Here is a 24,773-nt window from a genome sequence, read left to right on the forward strand (position 1 = left end):
TGCCACGGGACACGGAGGCGGTCGCGCTCGAGCGCGGGTGCTTCCTGGAAGGAAATCAGGACCGATTTGCACGGTCGTTTGTCGTAATTCCGGCGAGCACGGCGGTTTGCATCTTTCGAGCGATTGATAAGCTCCTTGGTACAAGAGAGGCTGACACGGATGAGGGTGGTTTCTCGTGCACCTGGGCCCGTAGTCGTAAAGTTGGCAGTAAGCCTTGTTTATTGGCTCGGGCCGCTGGCAGTGATCTCTTTTATTTGAGCCACGACCAGCAAAGAAACCAGGGAAATTCCATTTGTGGCCAAGTAAATAAAGCTCTAAATTTTCGCAGGAATTATGCCGTTTTCACGCTTAAGCAACTCCGTCCTCTGTTCACCGGAGAATTATGTCCGATAGGGGAGAAAGAGAGCCAGAACCCAACGGTCTGTTCTGGCTGGCGTGTTGTAATTGAATCTGCCGAATAAAATACATCTCGCGCTCGCGTGTCTTGAAATTAGTTTAATCGCGTCTCACGACCGATCGCCGATTCGAATTACCGGCGTGCCTTTCCGCGGAGAAAAATCACCGGACGTGGCCCCCCACGAACGATGTAGCTATCCATTATTGGTCTTGTGAACGCAGCGTCTTGCACGCTTGTGCTGTTAATTATCCATCCGATCGTGCAATTCCTTCGGATTATCGGTTTTACTTTTCATAAATTCCATCTTTCTTTTTATTTTCTCAGAGAGATTAATAGGTACTTTGGCTGGAATTGAAATATAATGGAATTATTGTAAAAAGTTATGTGTGTTTAACCAAGAATTATTTGATGACTATACGTAATAGAAATATTGGTTGGTATTAATATAGTATTATTAATCGTTTTTAGTGATTGGAGATAATAGAAATAAACAAGATTACATTATTTCAGTATCAAAGAATTTTGGAAATATGTGTTGATACGATATATTTGTAATAGTATAGAACGATTAATTTTCCCTAATCGAAAGATGATAATGATTTGGAATCGATCATAATACAATTGCGTTCTACGTGTATACATTGTAATCATAATCGTGGATTATTTTGGATTTATTATGCTATTTTAGTGTACTTCATAAAAAACAAATAACATACAAGTTAAATTACTATATTATATTCAATACTTTTATCATTTGATATATCTTATCATAGTTGTCTAACTTCTCTTTTACTTCTTATCTCATCTACACGTTTACAAATATCATCAAGAAAATTAAGTATAAAATGAGAATGTAAATCACTTTTTAATTTTAGTCCTCTTTTGTTTACTATAGTTATAAAATATACAAAGCGAAATTATATAATATATTACTTACAGGAAATACTGATAGCCTGTTATCGACTACGTTGACGATCAATATGCAATATGCCCTGGAAGCTTTTTATCGAATATAATCGCGCTTGTCGAGATTTCATATCATTTGTTCCATTGTAAATATTTACTTAATATTTTCATTTATTTGATTATCGTTTCGAAAAACGTTTTAAACATTTTATAACTGATTGTATGATGCGCGAATAATTTCTTGTTTCGCTCGTTTTTGTAGAAAAATTGCTTGTTGTTTATTAAAATTTCCCTTCGCTTCGCATGTTTATTTCCATTAGTCACGGTATTAAATTGCTCTGCAGAATAAACACTTTTCCGAGTTATTTCACGTTAACATTATTTATATCATTCGTGAAGGAAGGCCGCATGTCATCACTTAAATTTATCTTTCAAAATTTCCTAGTTTATCTCCTAATTAATATTGTTGATAAACAAGATTGCAAACCTTCCACGACATACATTAAATTCCATTTACTTTCCATATATTCATCTCTTTACTTGTATGTTATCTTATTTATTTACATTATTTCTTATTAATTAATTCTTATCTTACTGATAGTTATCCAACTCTAGTAAAGTATACACGTAATCGTCTATATCAGTGGAACTAAATAAAAATATAAAGCTTGTACCAAGGAAATCAAAACAAAAGATGAGAGTAAAAAATGTGTATATTATAATGCAAACAGGGAAACATGTTTTTCATATCTACATGTACTTACATTTGACATGAAATTGTCAAAATTTTTATGAAGAATTACGAATTAATCATTTTGTCCTCTCTGGTAATAATTCTATTTATATTTTAATCAAAAATACCAAAGTCAACATATAGAGCAGGGAAAAAATCGTTTAATTTGCCACGTCACATCGTAAAGTTCATCGTTTCTTTGTTACCTGCCTGGTGACCATCGCAGAGAATGTACATAATACGTACATAACCTACGTCTACGTTCAGCATAAGAATTCACGCTATGCAACGTTATCAACGGAATTCGCAACGTGAGCTGCGATAATCTTATCTGCTAATGCGTACATTGTTGTTGATAATCGTACGAGCTCGTTCGTAGTGAAGTTCCATCGTAAAAAGTCTGGGAAAGATCGCGGTTGTAGCGGAAACAAATCTGCCTAACGCCGTAAATATTCATGCTAACGTTTACGGGTTTTAGAACGTTTACTCGTATTTCAGCGTGAGAAGGAAATATAACTTTGTTCCTCGTGTTGTTGCTCCTGTTGTTCGTGGCAATTGCTGGCGCAGTTCCGATTCGTTTTCATTAACACAATTTATTTATAAAATTCTGGAAAAATTCTCTTTCTGCTTCCGCCATTTGATAAAATATTATTGTCTTTTCATCCTTGTCGCGTGCGATAAAAAATTATATTAGTGAGTTATAGTTATTTTCTTTCTATAGAGATTGTAATCACTGATTATATCTTAATAAGTATAATAGGTTTTATATTTTGAGAATTTAGTTATTATTAACTAGTTAACAATAAGTATTCTTCTAACAAGTATCTTAATATTTGCAATTCAAAATATTCTTTTTTGATTATCTCGTATATTTATTACAAAAAAAAAACATATAACTGAATCTTTCTCCAATATATCGTTTCCATGTTTTTATGACTTCAAATCAATCTTCTTTTACCAAAAATATATATTTCATCATCTCGAAAAGAATAAAAGCATTATGTAAACGTAGAAGTGAAAACGCGATTCATTAGTACGAGTCTGATTTTCTTTTAATCAAATAATTTCGAAGTTTATAAATTATTTTATTTAATTTAAGTCTATAAATTATTTTTATAATTTGCTACAGGCGCATGTGTAGTCACTATAGATAGATAATGTCGTATCGTTTCTATAGAACGCGAACTGCTATTCTATTTCTAGAAACTAGGAGGTAAATAGAATTAAAATTTTCTTACGCGGCTTTTCAATGAAATAAGGATTTCATTACATTGATTTAATATATTATTGATCACCAGTAATCTGTACAACATCTAACTGGTTAAATACGTTCACGTATACCAAGCACGGACAGTATTAAATTACATTTTTCAGTCAGAGAGAGTGCACAATTAATTAAGAATCTTATCATTGGAAACAAATTGCTCTTTTTCCACTCTGCCCGCCATTCCATCGCCTTCCCATACCAGCGAGAATTAATCACTTTCTCTCGTGCTGCTCCCACGGAGGCAGGAAAATCGCTGGAAACGGTGAGAAGCATAGTGAAACGAAACGAAACGAAAGGGAACGAATCGAACTCGATCTCGACACCGATCGAGCAATCATCGTGTACGCGGCTCACTGGAAGTGATCTCGGGATCGCCGTGAGCGTCTTCCGCGTACCGGGAATCCATCGTCGAAGAATGAAGAGAGAATTCTCTCCGCGGGGTGAACTCCGCTGATTTTTTCTCGATCCGAGGCGTTTTCGACGTATAACGGCTCTCGTTTCTCCGCACGGGACGATTACCCGGCCATGCAATTTATGTCGGCAAATGACTGCAATCTACGGCTGATCCAACGTTGCGAAATGGTTGCCTATTGGTCTCTGTCTGGCTCGTTGCCGGGCCGAATCGCGCGGCCCGCGAGTCCAAACTCGCATGCACAAAAGTGCAAAACAGCCGAAGGAAACAAGCGGTTCGTGATCGGCCGCCGTTAACGTTTCACTTTTCGTGGTCGAAAATTATTCGATCTCCTCCTCGTCTCTCTCTCTCTCTCTCTCGCAGCCCTCCTGCACACTGGACTCCCCACTCTCTGGACGATTGCGCGTTGCTTCGCCCGATAATATCGTGCCGCAAACCTGGCCGCAGATAGAGACCACTCTCTTCGAACCGTAATGGACACCGAAATTGATCGAACACGAACGATCTTGCGAATGGGATTATTGATTTGTGGCGGCGCGTTCGAGTTGCGCTGTTTTCATGTCCTGGACCAACGCAGCGGCGAACGAGGCTGAGCTTCGTCTCGATACGAATGCTTCCCGATCGCCCCTTTCGTTACGTGTTCCGCTCGTTTACGCGTTAACCACGTTTACCGTTTTTTCTTCCGTTCGAGACTGAAACGCGTGGATTCTTGCCGATAGCTTTACTCTTTGGTAAGAGGATTTTTCTTAAAAGAAATGAATGGGTGCGTGTGGTAAATTGGTTGGATGCTGAATGCGGAGGAATTGGGTCGGTTTCACTTTTTAAACCTTCGTGGGGCTATTTCGAATTCAGACCATGATGCATTTTTTACGGGGTTCTGCATCGTATTCGATTTGATACGCGTTTTATAATTGGTATCGTGCGATTTTAAGTCGAAGATATTTTAATCTCGCATTCTATAAAATTTGGTATTATACATTTAATGTAATTATTAATATTAATTCAACTCCTGAACATTGTGTGGTTTACGGTATTTTCTTAGAGAATTAAGACTGTATCTACTGTGATAAAAGGAGTGTTGCGAATTTGTAGAAGCAACATTTGAAATATTTCTGAATTCTAGAGCTAATAAGTTCTGTCAATTTAGACTTTCGTAGCGTAATAGAATAATCGATTAAAGTAAGATAAAGTATAAATTAAACGACAAAAGTGAAATACTTGCAATGAATGATCTCAGTAGTTGAATTCAATTTTTCGCCCAAGAATTAATAATCGCTATTATAACGTTGACGATTGTGAGCTATAATCATAAATTTAATATTTTTTACACGAAAAAAGAATTTGGATGCCAGTGTATTACGTTAACGTATTTAGACAGACAATTGAGAGACGACGAAGATATTTATTTGAATATGAATTAAGTGAGTAGTAAGTTTTTTCCGAAAAGAAATTGTTGGTGAAAAGATTAAAAGAATCGTTTTAAACTGACAGATATATGAACGTTTTCAGCAAAGTAACGCACGACTGTATGCAGACATTTTGTGTACATTACAAGCGTCGAGTGCGGTTTCTTTAAAGCGCTAATAGAGGGGGAAGGTACAGTTAATATCGAGACTTCCGGGTGTAAAGCGTGTCCTTTTGGAAGACTGTTCTGACGGTTTGCCAGCAGCATTGCAATTAGTTTCGTTAGAAGTTTGATGACGCATTTATGTTAACGCGCGCCTTACAGCTATAATCTATTTAAAACCTTCATGCTCCAGCTTGATCACGGATCACTGATCACCAACCACAGATTTTTTAACTGGTTAGAAGCGACACTTGAGGTGGTATTCGTGCAGTATCTATTTTCACTGATCTATTTCCACTGCTTTTAGGTCTTTAATAGTATACGATATAACCGATTTATATGCCAATTTATCTTATTATGCTAATTTCTCGTTAATGTTACTCGTACATATCATAAGATTTAATAAAATCTAGTTCTAGTGTTTTTTTCATTCTAATATGTATAAATATTCGCCTAATGTACTTTCCTTGCATAATATTAGCAATTTTAGAAAATAATAAAAATCTGGGTTACGAAGATTTTAGAAATTCCAAGATAGAAACGTGTAATGAAAATGGACGTTTTAGCGTGTACGCTCTGTATGAAATTCTTCGATATAGAGTATATCCAGATTTGAAATTTCAGTTAATATTTTTCATGAGTATAAATAAAAAGATATAATATAATGAATATTATTTGACGGACCAATAGTCCAAATTTATCAAAGGTAATAGTAAAAGTATGAAGTATATAGTAAAGTACGTAAAAAAAACAACGAGACATAGGTATTAAAGATTTACTCTTACGATCTGTGTCAATATATTGTTTACAATACACATCGAATATTAATATCTAAAAATATGTCGATGATATTGAAATAACACGTATATTTACAAGGATATATAATACAAGATAATTAGATGCAATTCTTGAAAAACAACATAAATTCCTCTTGCCCTACTTTAATCCTCTTTTCCAAAACTCCATTGTTTTCATCTTTAATAGCAACAGGAATAACTTAAATGTTCAATTTAAGCGATACGCCATATACAATGCTAAACCCTAGAACACGATTCGAAACGTTGCAGAGTATCACGAAACGACTTTAAAATCCAATTGGACGTCACCGTTCGTGTTTAATCCTGTAAACGGCAGACTTATCCCTTCGATTTGAAGTTGGATCGCGTATAATGGAGAGACGTAGAGAGAAAGGGAGAGAGAGAGGTGTGCGTCGCGGCGCATCGCATCGGAGCGTCGCGTTCGCGTAGCTTCGTTTTATAGTTAATCGCTCTTTATCGAACCAGTCGGCCGCAGTTTCCGCGTAAATTATTGCTGTCATAAATTTATCACGGAGCGGTAATTATCGGGGTGAAGCCATCCGTCGGAATGGCCGCGAATTACGAGCCAATTCCAATTGGTACGCCTCGGTATATCTAGCGTTGCGGCCTGCCTTCGACGATTTATCACCCGTGATCTTCGTTTCTCCGCTTCTCTCCCTCGCGCCACCCGCTCCTCTCCTCTATCCCTTCGCCTGCCATCGCGTTTAACAATTTCGATCGCTTTACGGATACTCCGCTCTCGGATACTCGCGATTGTTTGCCTGCACAATTACGCCAGACGACTGGAATACCGCTGAAACGATTATACGAACGTGTTCGAAGGAGAATCAAATAAATCTGAACGTTCCCCTGAAACGTAATCTCCAGTCTTCGTTGTGTATCAGCATTCGATGAATCGTTGCGTAAACCTCGCCAGTATTCCCTTTGTACGCCAGCGATTCGAACGATGGTATGAAGCATCGTTTAGGCAAGTTACCTGAATTCTAGCGGCTTGAATTCAATCAATCTGAGATATAGGTATGTAACAGTTTACTCGATTTGAGATGTCCTCTCAGATTTTTATTCTGCTGTTCTCCTCGAGAACCTCTCTCCTGCGGTTCTTCTATGTGCCCCGAAATGAACGTTATATTTCAATAGATGTTATTGAAATGTAAATAACTTTGGAATATTTAGTTTTAGTATTCGATATAATTTTATACTACCTTTTCTGCGTTCCACGCTTTTCATGAATAAAACGTTCTAACTCAGTATTATGTAAATACTGCCGGGGAAAGCTTTAGAAGCATATAGCGATTTCATCAAAACAAGCAAAAAAGTGTCAAGCGACATTCGGTTCAAAAACTGCATGTTTCTGAGTTGCGAGATGTTTTTGTCAGTAAGATATTACCTTTGCAGCATAAAGTACGTTCGATATGTCCCCAGTCCGCTTCAACGCACACTTTGACACGTTTTCTCATAGGAGCGCGCACACGTTGAATGAACCTCGGCATTTCTTTTATCTCTTGGCAGCAGATTTCTAGGATCAACTGCTGTTCGTTGTAACGAAGCAACTGGTTTACTATACGCTGTACTTTCATTCACTAAACATCTCGTAACTTCGAAACTAGTGGTTTTTGAACTCATAAGCTCTTGAGCATTGAGCTCTTAAGGTTTCTCCCCGTCTTTTTTCTGCACTTTGTATATATTAATATATATTAATTATAAAATAATTAAAAAAACATGTCTAAAATGATGTTTCACAAACGTGAAAAAGAAACGAATAGAACAGCATACTTAAATAAAACTGAAGTTTGTTTAACTATCCCTTGATTTGAAAGGAACAATAATTGAGGGCGTTTGCAAAGAGGAAAGCGACTAAATCTCTATAGTAAATACGTAAAAAGCAGACACATTTGAGGCTGCTTTAAGACACGAATAAATTTATTAAGACGCGAATTCAGAATCCTTTATTCATTGAAGCACAACTTATAATTATTGAAAACTTCGCGCAACTTAATGTTGCCAGTGAAAAGGGCGTGGGTTACATTTACAAACGATAATAAAAGACCATTAGTTAAAGAATATTACATTAATATTACATTTTATTTTCCCTCTAAGTGATATTATTCTTTTTGAAATACAAAATGAGATCGTCGTAAGCGAAGAAGAGCATTCGAATTTTCTTCTATCCAAGAGATCATGTGCTCCTATGAATTCAATTATTGGAAATTCTACCGCGCATTACATCGCATCTTTCCAAATACGTGCACAATACCCATACTGTTGAAATATTTAACAAGATTTTATCATCGTTCGGTATTTCCAGCGTGCTATGCAATTGATTTTCAAGTCATGAATTGCAGCATTATGGAAGAAAGGATTCAGCTCGCCTTCCCACGTTCTGTCCCGAAGACCGCGAGCAGTTGCGGTTTCAAAGAACATGTGGACGCGTTCTGGCGCGCGTACATGTTACCACGGAAAAGTCTGTATGAAGGGTAAACTGTTCATAGATCGTAGATAAGTATAGTCCACGCGCCAACGGCATTCCCAACCTCAGATACATGCACGGACACGAGACTCGAGGGTTATGGGAACCTGACCGTTCTAATGTCACGTCTTGTCAGCAGCACACGTGCAATATTGTTGGTCAAAGGATATTGCGATCTGAATATGAAAAACGTGTTCACCACCTTCCAACTTATCCTGCTTCGCGCATACGTGCGTTAAATTAGTCCTATAAAACGAGATCGAATTAAAATTTACAGACACGACGTGTCTTTGCTTTGAAACACGTTGACTGACATCGCGAGTGAATGTTGTATATTGTAAAGAGTTTTTGAGTTATTTGGATTCAAGGAATTTCCAGTCTATTGTTATTTGTACACGTGACAGCAATAGCATTATTACTTCCTGGATTCCAAGTTAAAGTGAAAAACTCTAACGTTTCTTTCCTCGTAAGAAAATATAATGCTAATCGTAAAAACATTGTACGTTTTTCAATTATTGTAGGATTAAGGTCAGAGGCTCTTATCTCTTCAAATCTCCAACTTTAATTTGGTTATTGAAAGATTTTAATATGCAAATTTTGAAGCACGATCCATCTTTCACGGCGTTTCTATATCGCTATAAATAAAATGAGCTATACATTTACTTTATGAAATTTCTTACGCGTATCATTTTCATTAATCTTCTGTTGATCCTGGAGAAGGATAAGAAGAGTAATTTATGCGCAAATACAATTACGAAAGAATAATTCGTTTTTGTCTATCTGATTGATTTAATCGGTCCTGGAACGAGTTGTTTATGTCATAAAATTGTTTTCATTATCATAACGGTTTTTTGTTATTACAGTAGAGTACGATGTCGAGTAGGTAAAGCAGCTTGTTGATCAAACCATTTATATCGAGGAATAATAGCTATGTTCATATTTCACTGACCTTGCTCCCATAAAATTACTACAGCGGAACGCACCTGTTATTCTATATGTCTTAAATATAAATAGTCTCTTACCTCATTTTACGTAATTTTCATCCTTGTTTTAAGCATCGTACATTGCGATATGATCGAAGATGATGCAATCTGGAAACGTTCCTGGTAAAAAAGTGCAAGAGAGATATATGTATATAGTTAATTTAATTATATTACATTAAAAATTGTAATAGATTTTTTTTCAGGTATTACAAATGCACATGAAAATAATATTCTTCTTTTTGCTATAACATGATAGGAAAAGAAATTCTTTACGTATTTTTGTCGTCTGTTAGCATTTGTTTTTCATCTCGCAGATACTTCAATTTAAATGAGCGTAACTTCCTTTAAAAATAGGAAGCTGTCCTTGCGGAAAGAATCATGACAAATCGTACGGTAAACAATAGGTACGGTACAGCTTCAAGAACAAGAATGATTCGACAAGGTCTGGGGTGGAGCCCAAAGGGTGGGTGGCATCGTAAAAGCTGATGTTGGTTTCGTTGGTGGCAGAATTCGCTTTACGAGGACAAGCAGCTTAGCCAGCCTTTCCAACCGATATAATTCATCCACCGTGCCTCTTTACTCTGTGCAACATGCCTCGGCGCACTTCACGTGCTAACTGAAATTGGGAGGAACTCCTCGCAACCCTTATTTATGGAATCACAGCTGTGTTGTTGAATCCGTTGTCGCGGTTTTATAGGAAAATAAGTTACCGGTCTCGTCGTTGTTCACGATATCGTCTCCTGCGTCGCAAAATAAAAAGATTTATCTTTTCACAAGAATATTATCAAATACCTGTTTATCAGCTGCTACTTAATTGTTTTATCTTACGTGTCGTTTGGAACACGAAACAAGTTTTATTATCATCTTTATTAGTCTTTGATATTTGTTGCTTCTTATTTCGATTTCACATAGAATTTAGTTTTAATTTTTTCGAACTTTAAAAATCTCTCTATCTGTTAATAAGAGCGAGGTTAGTATAGAAACGTTCGAAGAGTTAACGCATTAAAATGCAGTTGCTGACGCCGCACGTAGTAGCTTTTATGTCCTCTCGTGATTAATAATCGAACACATCAATTATCAATAATGCTGAGGAAATAAGGATTTCTTGTGTTTGTTTCAAATAGGTTATAATAATAACTAATACAAAGTATAATATTCGAAAGCTAACTTTCCAAGTGCTTGTCCTAGTCTTAAATGTATATCATTGTAGTGTTCTAGATCTCAATAAAATTGCCAAGCGTGAACATGTTAATTATTTTGTGCTACTTTCAAAATAAAGTAAAAAACTTTCAAAATACGCATCGTGCTGATTGTCTGGAGAGGAGAAAAATTCGAAATTTGTAATGTCACGGGTAAAATAATTTCTCCGCTGTATAAGTCCTGAAATATAAATATTTCCAAGTATACTACTTCCAATAAAAATATCGTTAGATATAAAATAAATTCAATCGTCGTAGACATCCACGTTATATGGATTATTTATCGAATCGTATGCACGTTTTCATATTTCGTTACAGATTTCCTTCGTGAAAATGTTACGGCATTATCTATGATACAAGCTTTCCTCCATTCTTAGGCGAGGGAGGTTATGCGACCACGTGGAGAATTCTCCACCCTCGATTCTTATTTTCTCTGGTAGTCGGGAATCCAGTCTGGGTCTATGGTTCCGTGAATGTTGATACATCGCCAAGGATTTTGCATTTCGAATCCGGGATAAGAGGGTGGCATGGAAAAAGTCTGCTTTACGAACCCCACAAACCTGGCTTCATCCTCGAATAGACTTGCGAGAACGTATGCATTAGAATCAAGTGGAGATATGAAATTTTAGGTGGAAACGTAACAGCCTCTGATTCTTTTCTCCCTTATTTTATGTAGACAGCTATTTATTGCGATTATCGTAGTAAAAATTCTTTTATTTTATTGTATTCTTGAATCGACAAATTTCAATAACGAATGAAATTACAAATAGGATATTGCTAATCCAATAAAGATTCTTCTATAATAAAATTCTCTTCTATAATTACAGAAATACAGTCGATTGTATTTATAAAGAGATTCTGTAATGTACGTATCTTCTTTCGATATAGACATTTTTTGATATCGTAAATATTGTTCTTCGGTTACTTTAGAATAGACTAAATCATCAAGCAGGTAAATCCAAGTTGTTAGCTTCCAATGTTTCTCGACAAATTCAATCCGAGGTAAATTAACAGCCCGAGTAGATAGCAAATTTGTCTTACCGAGACGGAAAGTAATTACTCGAATTTTCGTAGTTGATCAACCACGCTCTTAATTACTGTGCCAACTAGTTCACTCAGATAACAGATAACAACAGAAGGTTTGCATACAATCTCGATGCTTTCAATACTATTTCATTCATAATATAGTTACGCATACTCTCTATTACAAATTCTACATGTGGCAAAACACTTTGATTACTATGCCAACGTTAATAATAGTCTGAATATAATCCCATTTCCATCATAGATATAGAGAAAGTTGAGATAATTCACCAGCAACGTAAGGAAGAAATCTTATCATTAAAAAAATATTAAATTAATGCAACATGTATCCTTAAGTTGATTCCGAAACTGTTCACGGTAATTAGCAGTGTTGATTATCTTGGAATAATTCCCAGTAAATTATATAATTATATGTTTTTTGTCTTTATTCAATTAAGAGGTGTATACAAAGTTCTAATATCAAGCATGTGAAGATCTGAAACTCGTAAAATTTGTGTTTAATATGGTGTGAATATGTAAACAAATACCTTATTGTTTTCCTTTATTTATACTTATCCATAATCCAGATATAACTCGAGCATATTATCAAGATTTCTAAATACTAATGAAATTTGATTTACGCGTATATGCTGATCGAACCTACTTACTTTATAGAAACTAAAGTAAAAAGGTTATAATCAATATTCCTTTTCTTGGAGCAAACGTCCTGCTTACAAAGACCCTAACTTATTGGAAAGTATAAGCTACATTTTACGTGTATACATCAGATATCCAGCCCTGAAATCTTCAACCAAATACACAACTCTACCATAACTCAATCTCAGTTGCCAATCATCTTGTTAGAAATACTTCGATAAACCTTTGCCGTAGCTAACTCACTATTCCATCACTCGTTCGAGAAACCGGCCTGAATTTCACGCAATGTGTATACACAACTTCAGCTAACTTCCTGCAGAAGGCTAATAATAATCCGCGACTAACTCGCGGCGAGAGTGAAAATATGTATTTCATAATTCATAGCGGACGTGACAAAGGGTGGAGAGCAGACGCGAGAAGGGGCTGGTGGTGGGCTGGCAGCACGGCGAACAAATCGAATTCGGCGCAAATTAGCGCGAACGTGGGTGCGCGAATTCGTCTTGTTGTCACGAGAAATAATTGCCAGGAGGATTCCTATGGACCGGGATCGGACGGGAAAGGCGAGCCTTCCCCCGAGGTTATAATGCCGGGATGAAGCGCCCGAGGTTATTAGTTTAGGAAGCTGCAAAGTACTCTGAAACAAAGTCTCTCTGTCCCTCTACAAGGTAATCAATATACAAGCGGGCGACCCTGCCTCCGTTTCAGCTCGTTGATTCAACCCGAACCGCCTGGCGAAGATCCCTTCGTCGAATTAGTTGCTTGCAAAGCATCGCTGTCGGGGATTCGACGTCAGAGAGCGATAGGTGATAAACCGTCTTTCCGTTCGACGGCCTACCAGAGACCAGATCTCGTCCTTCCCTTCACGTTATGACGGCCGTGTTTCCAGATTAATTGCGGAATTTCAATTACTCCCAGCCTCTAGACCGCGCCAAATGAAAATGCTAACGAGGTAAAAATGCAACGACGCTTAATGCCGGGAGATTGAACGCGTTAATCGCGCAAATTGTCGGCCGAACGATGTTACCAACGTGAAACGCAGAGAGACCTTTGACTACGCTTAATGCGAAACATTTTATGCAGCTTTGCCGGATTACGTCTTCCGAAATTTCGTTTGCTTAAATACGGCGAAATAGGTCAGATGTTAACGACGCGTAAAAATGATTTATACAGTTGTTGATATTCTACGGTGTTTCTATTTGGATAGTAATAAACGAAACAAAGGATCCTTCTATTGTATATTGAAAGTAGAAGGTTGACGGATTACGAATGTTTAATTAATATGTGTGAAGATCACAGAGGAAAGATACGACGAGTCACGTTTTTTGTCCTTCGGAACAATTGCAAAATCCAATGTTAAATTTGTCACGTTTATACACTTATTTTTTTATAAAACGTTTTAAGATACATACTGAAAATAAATTTTAGCCACGTGTCTCTGTAATTTTTGGAATATTTGGTCATCTTTATTCAAAAAAGGAACAGAGTTAACTAACGAGTATTCGTTAAATAACTAACAACAAAATTCTTTAAACTCGAAATGAATTAGTTCTAAATTTTAATATATAAATATGTACATGTAAAAGAAATCAAGAAATAAGTGCAGAGAATTTATATAAATTCATGAACATCGTACAGACTCACGAAGAAAAAGGAGCAATACATAAAATTGATAAATTCGACATTAAAAAACGATTATGGTAATTTCTACCGAAGGAAAGATTCGATTAACAAAATTAAGTATAAAAATACTAAGAAAAGAACTACAACTTTCTGTGAAGGAACCGTGGTATATAGAAGTCGTAACTCTCAATCGTAAAGCACCCTTTGCAGAAAATTTGCCAGCAATCCAAGCGATGCAATAACTCGGTCCCCTTTACGAACATCGATAACCGTTTTCATTTCACAGGGCCAGTTAGAATTATCGGCAAGGATCCCCTCAGTGTAATTCGTTGGTCGCTCAGCAAACGTCCTCGAACCATTACTGTCCGGTCTCACCAAACAAGCGATGTCTGTAGGTAATAAACCGTCTCCTTCCAGCTCATCGACGCAGCCGGTGAAATTATGAAACGCCTATTTGCCGCTCCCCTCGAAACATCGACTCCCTCGTTCACCGCTACAGCTTCTTTATGAGTTGGTTAATTTATCTTTGATATCGCTCGTTGGCTTTCCTTCCAATGCTGGAAGTATGGCGCAGAAACACGATTGAAACTTCGCACAGGGAAAAATAAGAGAAGACGTTTTAATTTTCGTACCGTGTTCGTACCGTCTTCTCTTACTTATTCCACCTACGTATTTACAACAAAAATATTCGTACACTTACGTATATCACACGTGTTATATAAAAGATCTTGACATTTCATTAGAGCTATAACGAGACGCGATTGCCAAGATTATATTGGGGAGATTTGTATCCAATCTGAAAATATACATGGAAGGACGAGATACGTATTTACTGCGAACTTATATTTAGTACAGAAATTAGTATATTCGTGATACGAATATTTATCTTAAATCATATAAAAAGTATTAAAGATGGTCCCATTGTATATTGAAATTTATTAATATTGTGTACGATTGCCTGTTTAAATACAAATGATTTTCTATCTCTGCATGGTATTGTACTAAATATCTTATAACTTGCATATACAATTTTCAGAATTGTCGAAAATTCTATGTAATCATGATAGGTAGATGTCATTACAATACTAATAAAATTTCAGACTGTTTCGTAGTAAGTACGCAAGTAATATATTCATAAAAGATGTCGACGAGTGTATGAATACTTTCGCGAGTCACTGTACGTGTAACCTTCGATAAAGAATTTTATTTAAGGATCGTCTTTCTCGTCTGTCGTGCAATATATTGGAGTTAGTAATGCATACTTCTTTCTTGATACTTTCATTGCCTCGATTGTAAAAGATTTCTATGGACGACCGTGTATGCTTTTTCAACGTCTTTGCGTTTCTCTTTTGCCTGGTACGCTACTGCTTCGTTTACTAACTTTTTGTCTTATTTTGTTACAGTCCAAGCAGCACAGCGCTGGGTTCGCTGGATCAACTGAAGGAGTACCTGACAACAGTGGGAACCTGCAAATGCGGTCTCGAGTGTCCGCTAAGACCTGAACAGGTCTTCAACTTCGACCCCAAGGTATGTTCGCAGTCATTTTTATTTGGGCTCAGTCACGATCGTTTCACGTATACCGTGCCTGTTAAATTGCTGCAATTATTGTCGTACGAGCATACGCGGCGGCTGTTAGTCATTTCAAACATCGGCGTATTGTTCGAAGGCTATTTTCATAAAGAACTGCGCAAGCTTTATTTAGAGGCGGATCATAAGTTGCACGCGTATTGTGACCGATTCGATGAGCATGAAATATAGGTTGGAAAGAAACATTCACATTATAATTTTCTTTCGATGTTAGAGGCTCTGCGTTATTGCTGCATCAGAGCATTCCATTCACGCTACATTATTTGAATCTATAATATTAAATATCAAGGCAATTAAATGATAACAAAAGTTTTGAGATTATCTGTTACGCAATTTCTACACTTTTACGATTAAAGGATGATTCGCGGTATCGTTGGATCATATGTGATCACGGCAATTTGGATCAGAGACAGATTATTTAATTTTGAAGCATGCTGAGGCAATGCCATTGATAATCTTCAGCGCGTCAAATATAGAATACAAATTAAAAGGAAATAGTCTAAGCCTAAATGATTTTTGCGAATCACGTATGGCTCAGCAATATCGATTAAAAATTAAAGTAGAAAGCTACAATTAATATTGGATACGCAATCACAACGAAGAATAAGTACGAAATTACTGAAATTCTCGAACAGCACTTTCACTGCAGTATCTACATGTTTAATGAACCGATCATGATATACTGTACAAACCAGCGAAAATTCCAAATTCATCAAGCACATATTTTAAATACAATTTCTTTTTCTGGTGCAATCGAACATTTTTCAAATACATTCGCGGAAAAAGTGATATTTCCGTTGGCGGAATCGATATCCATCTTGGAGATGTCCTTAAGAGGCCGACCGCGATTTAAAGCATCGGTCGATGAAACGCAATTTAAATAAATCAGCCGTGTAGTTTGCGACAAGAAGTCCGAATGGAAGAAACGAGGCTCGTAAAAAGCGCGGCGCGTACGTCGATGCCTGTCGCGAGTAAATCGCGAGTCGTGTAGCAAAACGACCAACGATGTTCTTGTCGTAATCTGGCCTGAGAAATCTCCGTGGCCGACGTTCCTCGTGCAATGAGTCAATACTCGATGTTGCGCGAGCGATGATGCTGTGTAAACGCGCGCGTGCAACGTCCGGTGAAAGAGAGAGGCGAAGAAGCGTGTAAAACGCACGGCAGACTGGCTGGAGAGCCGCGTCGAATCGACGATGCTCCTTTGGAATTCATTTCGCGTTTTCCTCGCGAACGATTCCATCGTCACGCGTCTCGCGCTAGTGAAAGTCTATGGGATGCATGACTCGTTGCAGCACAGCTACGCTTAATTGAGCTCGGTAGTCGAACATTGTTTGTCTATTTATCGGGTGTCTGTGGAGATATCATTAAGTGCGCGAAATGTTCACGTCGAATGCGTGGAATACGTGCAAATGACGTTAGGGAAAATATTGAAAAGCTAACCGAAGAATGGGACAGGATTGACGAACTTCCTTCATTTTCTTAGGTTGTATTGTAGGTTTCATAAGTATCATAGTACTCACATGTATATTTATTCATACGTATCAAGACATCTGGTATCGTAGGTAATACATAATATAATCCTATGTTTTTAAAGCTTATTTTATGTACATGATGTAAATCTTTCGACAAACAACAAAAGGATACTGTACATCGATACGACACAAACGATACGATTCATCGTACATAAATAGACTGGGAATGTTTATGCACTTTTAAAAAATTTAAGAATTTTGTGCGAACGAAAAGTACAAAATATTTAGAGAAAAATATGTAGCGTAATATTTTACAGATAAAAGAAAATCCTATTTAAGTTCTCTTTGTTAATTCTTTTCATAATGATATGAATTTGTATAAACATTCAGTCTATATGCGAAACAATTATCTGTCAGCCAATAAAAAGAACTTCGTACATCACTTCGAACCAGCTTGTCGAACTATATTATTACTTAGACCGCGGATTTTTATGCATTTATTGGAAATTTGAGGATGCAAAAAATCACAGAACGCGTACAATATAGAGAATGCATATAGACGTATAAAATATCCAAACTATAATATTCAGTGAATAAACCAATTGTCTATCATAGTTGCTCCTTTGTAATTAAATATAACTATCCATAGTCTAATTATTACCGCCGTTAATCCTCGAGACTATGTCAGACACGTCGTATTGACGAACTCGTCGAGAGGAACTTGGAATTATGCATGTTCGCTCGTAATGAAAAATTCGGTCTCGTTCGAAGATCCCTTTACCTCAGTCATTTCAATAATTCATAGCAAAAACCTTCTAACGAATTATTCTGACTGGCTCGGAACACGAAAGGAACAGGATGATAGAATAGCAAAAGGAGGAGTTGGTCCGTCAACAAACGATTACTCCGCACTCCGCAGCGAGTTAACCGGTTAACCGAACGTAATTATCATCGGCGCGCCAATAAGTCCCGAAGAAGCTTCGCAGACCGAGCATTAACAACGTTAATTTGGGAGGCACACGGCGGCGCATTGGCGCGCAAATTAAAAATTCACGAAACTACGGGACAAGAGGGTGGTTGAAGAATAAGCCAAAGCGCCCCGACAGACGGGCGAACGCGCTCATCAGTTTTGTTTAATTATTCCAGTAGCATGCGACGATATACGAGGAAAACGTATAATTATCCGTACACCTGCTTGCTAACCGCTCACTCAGCCGGTGCTTACCATCCCGTTGCGTATGTACTACGTACAGTGCGTTAATGCGTTCCTTAATTAAACTTTATCGTGTAGCATCGGTCTACGGGAATTCATAGAAGCATCGATCCGGGTTGACCTGTCGACAACACGACGATCAACGTGCTAATAATTAATAATCATTTGCATATCTCTGACATGGTGGCGTGCTTACAATATAATCTCCAGCCGGGTTTATCACTTTATCGACCAATTATCGTTGCCTCCAGTCATTGTCTCGCGGTGACGATTTCGCCTGATCTCTCTGCGCCGAATTATCGATCACTCTGGGAGTAATAGCTTTCGATTAACGGCCCAGATTGTTACGTGTGTTCCCGTGCATGCCAATAAAGATATACTCGCCTGAAATTTCTGCGATGTTGACGCGCCTCGGTACGCTGATATATGCTCCGCAGGCATTTCACATGCTCGTACGTTGCGTAGTTGAATTTCCGAGTTAAGTGACGGTGCAGTGATCTTTTAAAATACCTGAACACTTGGAACGTTAGTTCTTGAAGTAGAATATTTTTCTCTCTCTTTTTTTTTTTGATACAGATCTAAAGGAGTTTGGTAGGTTTATAAAATAGTAACGGTATTTTCCTATTTTATGGAGCAAAAGTTTCAATTCCGAAACGAGTTTCTTAAGCTTTCCTTTTAAAAGCAAAATTTTAAGTTGATTTTATAAATCTGGCATTCCCCAAGGTGCTCAAATTCCACATTCCAGACGTAAATTTATTGCGATGCGGTATCGATCGACTGTGTCTGTTGGCAACTGCAAACAACATTATCCACGCTAATCACGAAGGGTCCGTCATAAATTAGACTCGACGACGTTACAATTTCTATTACGTATGCGGCAGTAGGCGATTCGTCTCGCGAGACGAATTCTCGTCGCGTAACCAAGAGGACTGGTCGCTTCTGGCAACGGGCCGGCCAGATTGTATCTGTCTCGAATCTGCAATACAAACTCTCTATCTAGCTGTGTACAATGAGACTGCCAGTCTGGACATTGTATGATTTGAGGAAAAAGACTAGCAAGGTACATGCAACAAAATTGGCAACCATCAGGAAAAGAACTTCCTAGTTCTCTTTAGAGCGTTTCGTACGCTTTTAGAAAAGATATAAAATTACTATAATATATATATCAAGTATAGAAGATATATAATCAAATAAAATATAATAACAGATTAACACTAGCGAATTGGTCTTACGCGACTTGCAGTCAAATGTTTTAAGTACTAAGCACGAGCATGGAATAGAATCTAATAAATAACAGGTTTTCGCTGGTAAAGTGGTCTTAAATTGCTTGAATATAGGTAATTCACTAAACGAGATTTTATCATAGATATCCTAATGAAAAATTTGCTATAATATCACAAACTTTATTTCACAAATAAGTATGTAAAAAATATTCTGCCCTGTAAAGTTTCTATTACTTAATAACTAACTTCTAATTGCATCTCTTACAAGTGAAATGATATGCATACATAGGAAAACGCTGACTTCAATATATCTTAAAGCACAGAGTTAATCGCTTTCAAATTATCCGCTTAAATTCCTACAAGTACTAAATACGGGTTCGTCGAACGCATTAAAGCAATAAATTCAATGATTCGATAAAACCGCTCATAAACCCGTCTCCTTATAAACGGTCAAGTCGCGACCATTTAAGTCTTCATAAATCCATGGAAAAAAATTCAACGTATACGCTATGGTTGCATATGAATTCAATGGACCACGAATTCGCTTTCCCTTTTCCTCATCCATCGACGTTGCGTTGTTATATCAACGTCGAATTAATCGGGCATCGTGTGCATTCACGAGGAGAGCCAATCGAACCAATTAAAACGAGCCGCATCGGTCGTAAGAACGAAGACTTAAAAATTCGCGGCTTCGACGAAAAATATCGAATCGATGGTATCGGGAGCACCGGGAACGGGCTTTCTGTTCGCGAATACCCAATTACAATGGTCAGACACCGTAACTATCCAACAATCTGAGCACCATATGTAGGAGACAGCCTTAACGTTTCCCCGGGAACCTTTGATTCGGCCCGATTCTTTATCAGGCCACCGGTGTTCCTGTCCAACGTTCTCTCCCTCGCGATGCTCCTTTTGTAGCAGCCGACGTTTCCGCCTATTGTTGCGTGTACACCGTGCGGAATCATCGAGCCACGGAGCGATTTCTCAGTTTCCTCGTACGTAGACACAGACCGTGCCAGAGCAAAGCGAAGTGCGCTCTCCGTTCGAGCAGGAAGTTTGAACAGAGGTCTGCAGCTTTGCTCTACGAAACGTTTTCGGTGGAATCGTATCGTAGATGGAGTTTGCAGGGAATAGGTAACGTTGGACAAATTATTGATACGTTAGACGAATTGCTGAAACGATCCATTGTACGCATCGTGTCGACGAAAGGGGAGAATGGTTTGAATTAAAACAGAATCGGTGATCAGTTGGTGAATGAAATCGTTCGCTACCGTGAGGAGCTACCGTGAATAGACGGCATTGTTTCCGATTTGGATAGAGCATGTGCTGGATGAAGGCTAAGACCAAGAGCGTATCACGGATTAGCGTTTGAGTATGTTGAATGAAAAATTCATTGCGTATGTATTTGAGAGGCCTTGAAATAGTTTGACGCATCGAATACTGAGGCACTTTTGATATAAGTAATTGTTATCGATGGTGAGGAAATATTCGACGATATAAAATGCTTGATATATTATGATAAATATGCTCGCGATTAAATTTAGTAATTATTTGTAAAGATAGTTGAAAGGAAAGGAAAAATAAATTATTTCGATAGAATTGATATATTAAAATTTGATAGTAATATTTTCATACGTGTAATACGCGTTAAAGAGTTTGTCTCGCTGGAATTAAAATATAAATAGTTACAACGCAAGTTTGTTCAGCTTTCGTAACTCTTTTTGAAAATACATGATCTTATTTTTGCAGTCATATCAATGTGCTATTCGAAATTAATTAAATTACTAATTGCTTTCAGGAATAAAAAATCAAATATAAATTAATAACAAACACTATTTCTTTCTTACAACGATATATAGTTATTTCGACGTGTCGTAACTGTTACCATTTTCATCGAAAAAAGAAACATATTTGACGCGTGACATAAAGTTTAAATTACTCGAAATTGAATATATCAAAAATACACATGTATCACGAGAACGTATGTGGCATTTAATAGAATAACAAATCTGCCGAAGCTATTTACAAATATCTTCATTATGTTCCATAAATATTCGAGATGTATTACTTTCAAAAACACGATCTCTAAATACCTGGAAACAACAGGAGCACCATAAAAATACCAATAGCTTGGAAACAAGGTATCTCGTACTGAAATCGCACGTGAAGTTATACCCCGTCTTTCACAAACTGCTCTTCGCAATGGCTACAAATTGCCTTTTAGCACTTGGTGCTAATACCAGTTACATCACACTAAACATCCGTCAAGTCGGTTTATCTTTCAACTTGGGTTGTAATTCATACGCGAAAACCTTACCGAACTGTATCGTATTATTACCTTGGAAACAACTCGTAAAACGTAGAAACCGTAAAACGTGGTCGTTTAAATGTGTACTAACAATAAGTTTAACGTTTCGGCTCGATGGTAAAAATTGCGAAATCCCGGCGGTCGCGTCGACAACTTCCTTGACAGCAGGCATTCGCGTTGAATTGCATTTCTGGAGTCTGCAGCCGTAGCAGCACGGCTGAAACGTAAACGTGGCGAACAATTCTAATCTCGCAGACTGACGGTTCGACAAGGTGCTGTGCACGTCGTTGCCGCGAGTCCAAACACACGAGATGGCTCGCTTCTCTTCAGAGGAGTTAGTTTATGGAGTTGTTGCTATTCATTATCACCGTCACGGGCCCGAATGGCTCGGCTGTGTCTCGACGGATGTATTAGCGAGTGCTTAAGCGAACGCACGAGTTACACCATGACGTTAACAAAGGGTAACCGAGCACCCTTTTATTACATCGAGCTCGTCTTGTTTAAGCCCGTGCGTAAGTAATTTGCTTTAATGAATTTGCATCCTCTCCCGTTGCGAGGCGCACGCGTACGTCGTTTTCTTCTCTCTCTCTCTCTCTCTTTCTCTCTCCCTCTCTCTTTTCCTTTTGTATTTTCTCGCGAGCCTTGGGTCATATTGGATTAGCAACGTCTTCGAAAGGCAGTCTCGATTTATGACCGACTCTTTGTTATTTCGCGAGATAATCGACGAAGAAAATAATGCCTGCCAAAGCGACCTTTGTCTATGGTACTCGTGACGTGAATGGATCTTGGGTGTTGGATCTTAGCATTGAAAACGAGCAAAATAGAAGAAATTGAGTTTGGCTTCATTATACGAACAGTTGGTAATTATTCACTACGTCTAAACAATTATCTTCGTCTGACTTTATAAATTATAGTCTTCAATTTAATCAACACTTTTAAAATTGTTTAGCTACTTTTAAATGACGCTAAATTTTATATTTATAAATTATTATTTCGCTGCGGTCGCCACTTAAACGTTCAAACGCTCGATATCCCTGAACGTCGATCAAACGATAAAACAGAATTGGAGGGAAAAGCGCGACAAAACGGGCACGAAATTACATCGCCGCGTCGGACAAAGAGGCAACTTTTCGCCGGGACGACGCGACGCGAGAAAAAGGTAAGCCAGCATCGAATTACTCAACCCCTTCTGCATGGTCGAGCACCGTTCTGCAAATTCCATTGAATTCGAGGCACGACTTCCGGGTTCGCCGCGCTTCAAAGGTGCACGCCCTTTAAAGCGAGTCGATTTTTAATTTTCAATCGAGCGCTGAGCATCCGTCGCCGATTAATTCCCTGAAAGAGGAGACAGAGAGAACAGAGAGAAGGCGATAGAAAAAGAAGATAGATAGATAGATAGATAGAGAGAGAGAGAGAGAGAGAGAGAAACATAGCGTGGAACGAGAACAAGGTATGACTTTCGTGGATAAGACGACGAAGCCACGGCACAAAAGAGCCTCCGCCTCAAAGAGCGGTCTTTGTAATCGACTGGAGCCATCGGCAGGGAAACGAACTTCGCTTGTACAAAGAAAGTAATCTTGTACGGTGTCTCGGTGGAAAAGGATCCAGTCGTTGGCTGGCTGGCTGGCGAACCGCACAAAGTTTTCGCTGGGAAAAAGAGAAAACGGGACCGAGGACCGCCGGAGGAGGCGGAATTCGCGACGGATCCCCCTTTGTAATTGGCAAACGGTCCCGGATGAAGAGCGCCACGAATAAGTCGTTCGACTTTGATAGTTCGCTGCAACTTTATGACTGCCGAGCTGAGAGCCGCACCGTGCACACCACCAATAGGGAATCCTATCGGGTACGTTTGCGTCTTTGTTAGCTCCGGCTCAACGGAAATATCCTGACGTCTCGGAATTTCTTTGCTGGAATTTCCCTGGAATTCTCGAATCGAGCTGGCCTGTTCTTCGCGGTAACCGCGTGCCAATTTATATTCATGCTCGTGCTTGTATTGTATGTCCAGGAGATGTTGAATGGATTGAACGGGCAAAGGTTGCGATGGAATTTTTCGCCACGCGACTTGTTTCCTGCTTTATATTCTCGGAAAATTGTTGGGAAATGTTGGACAGAGTTAAATTTTACGTACATATTTTAACTTTTATAGAAACCTGTTACGAATATATTACGTATGTTGTAGGAAACGTTATGAAGTTTCATTGGCAGTGTAACGAGCAGATTGCTGATGTTTATGCATTTATAGAAAAATTTTAATATCTAAAAATACGTGCTATATAATACATATAATACATAGAAATGTATAGAAATATGTGAAATGTCCAAAATGAAGTATTTTTTATAATATTTAGAAGATAAAATAAATTTGTAGCTCGATTCGAATTTGGAAATATTTTATTAATACATATATTCTAACCATAAAAGCTTTGCACGATAAATGTTCAAATATTTTTACGAATACGTATTGATCATGTAGATGTATCGCCATGGCATATACCGATTAAATGCTAAATAGTTCATTCAATTTTTACTCTTTGTGAAGACTTTAGTAATTCAGTCAGGGAAAGATCTTCTACAACTTTATGTGTAGTACTCATAGTATTTTTGAATTTTTATCGTACGAACGAATTTTTCATGTTGAATAAAAGGCGCGCTAAATCCTCCTTACTGGGATGAATGGCGCTTTAATTAAGAACCTTATATGAAATTTAAATTTTTAGTACGATGAATAACTTTCGTTCAGATTCGTTTTTAAAATAATCCACGCAATTAGAAAGGGATACACACAAAGAAACCGTGATCTTCATAAATCATTCGTATGTAACACGTTATTTTAATTGTTATTCAAATACAATTGATATTCGGTTCATAAGGAGTTTTATATGAAATTCCTTTGCTATATTTATATAAATATATATACTTTC

At 37.8% G+C, this 24,773-nt stretch overlaps 1 protein-coding gene across 2 annotated transcripts in view; it reads left to right on the plus strand.

Moving 5' to 3' along the window:
* The window catches only part of LOC100742608 (mucin-17), a 381,959-nt gene that overhangs the window by 254,137 nt on the left and 103,049 nt on the right, over positions 1 to 24,773 (plus strand). For both annotated transcript variants that reach the window (XM_012392801.2, XM_024371755.2), the window contains exon 3: positions 15,453 to 15,576. In XM_012392801.2, coding sequence (XP_012248224.2) covers positions 15,453 to 15,576 — 124 coding nt within the window. The remainder of the gene's footprint in view (positions 1 to 15,452; positions 15,577 to 24,773) is intronic.

This window comes from Bombus impatiens, unplaced genomic scaffold, assembly GCF_000188095.3.
Source record: "Bombus impatiens unplaced genomic scaffold, BIMP_2.2 scf_1666, whole genome shotgun sequence".
Classification (NCBI taxonomy): Eukaryota; Metazoa; Arthropoda; class Insecta; order Hymenoptera; family Apidae; genus Bombus; species Bombus impatiens.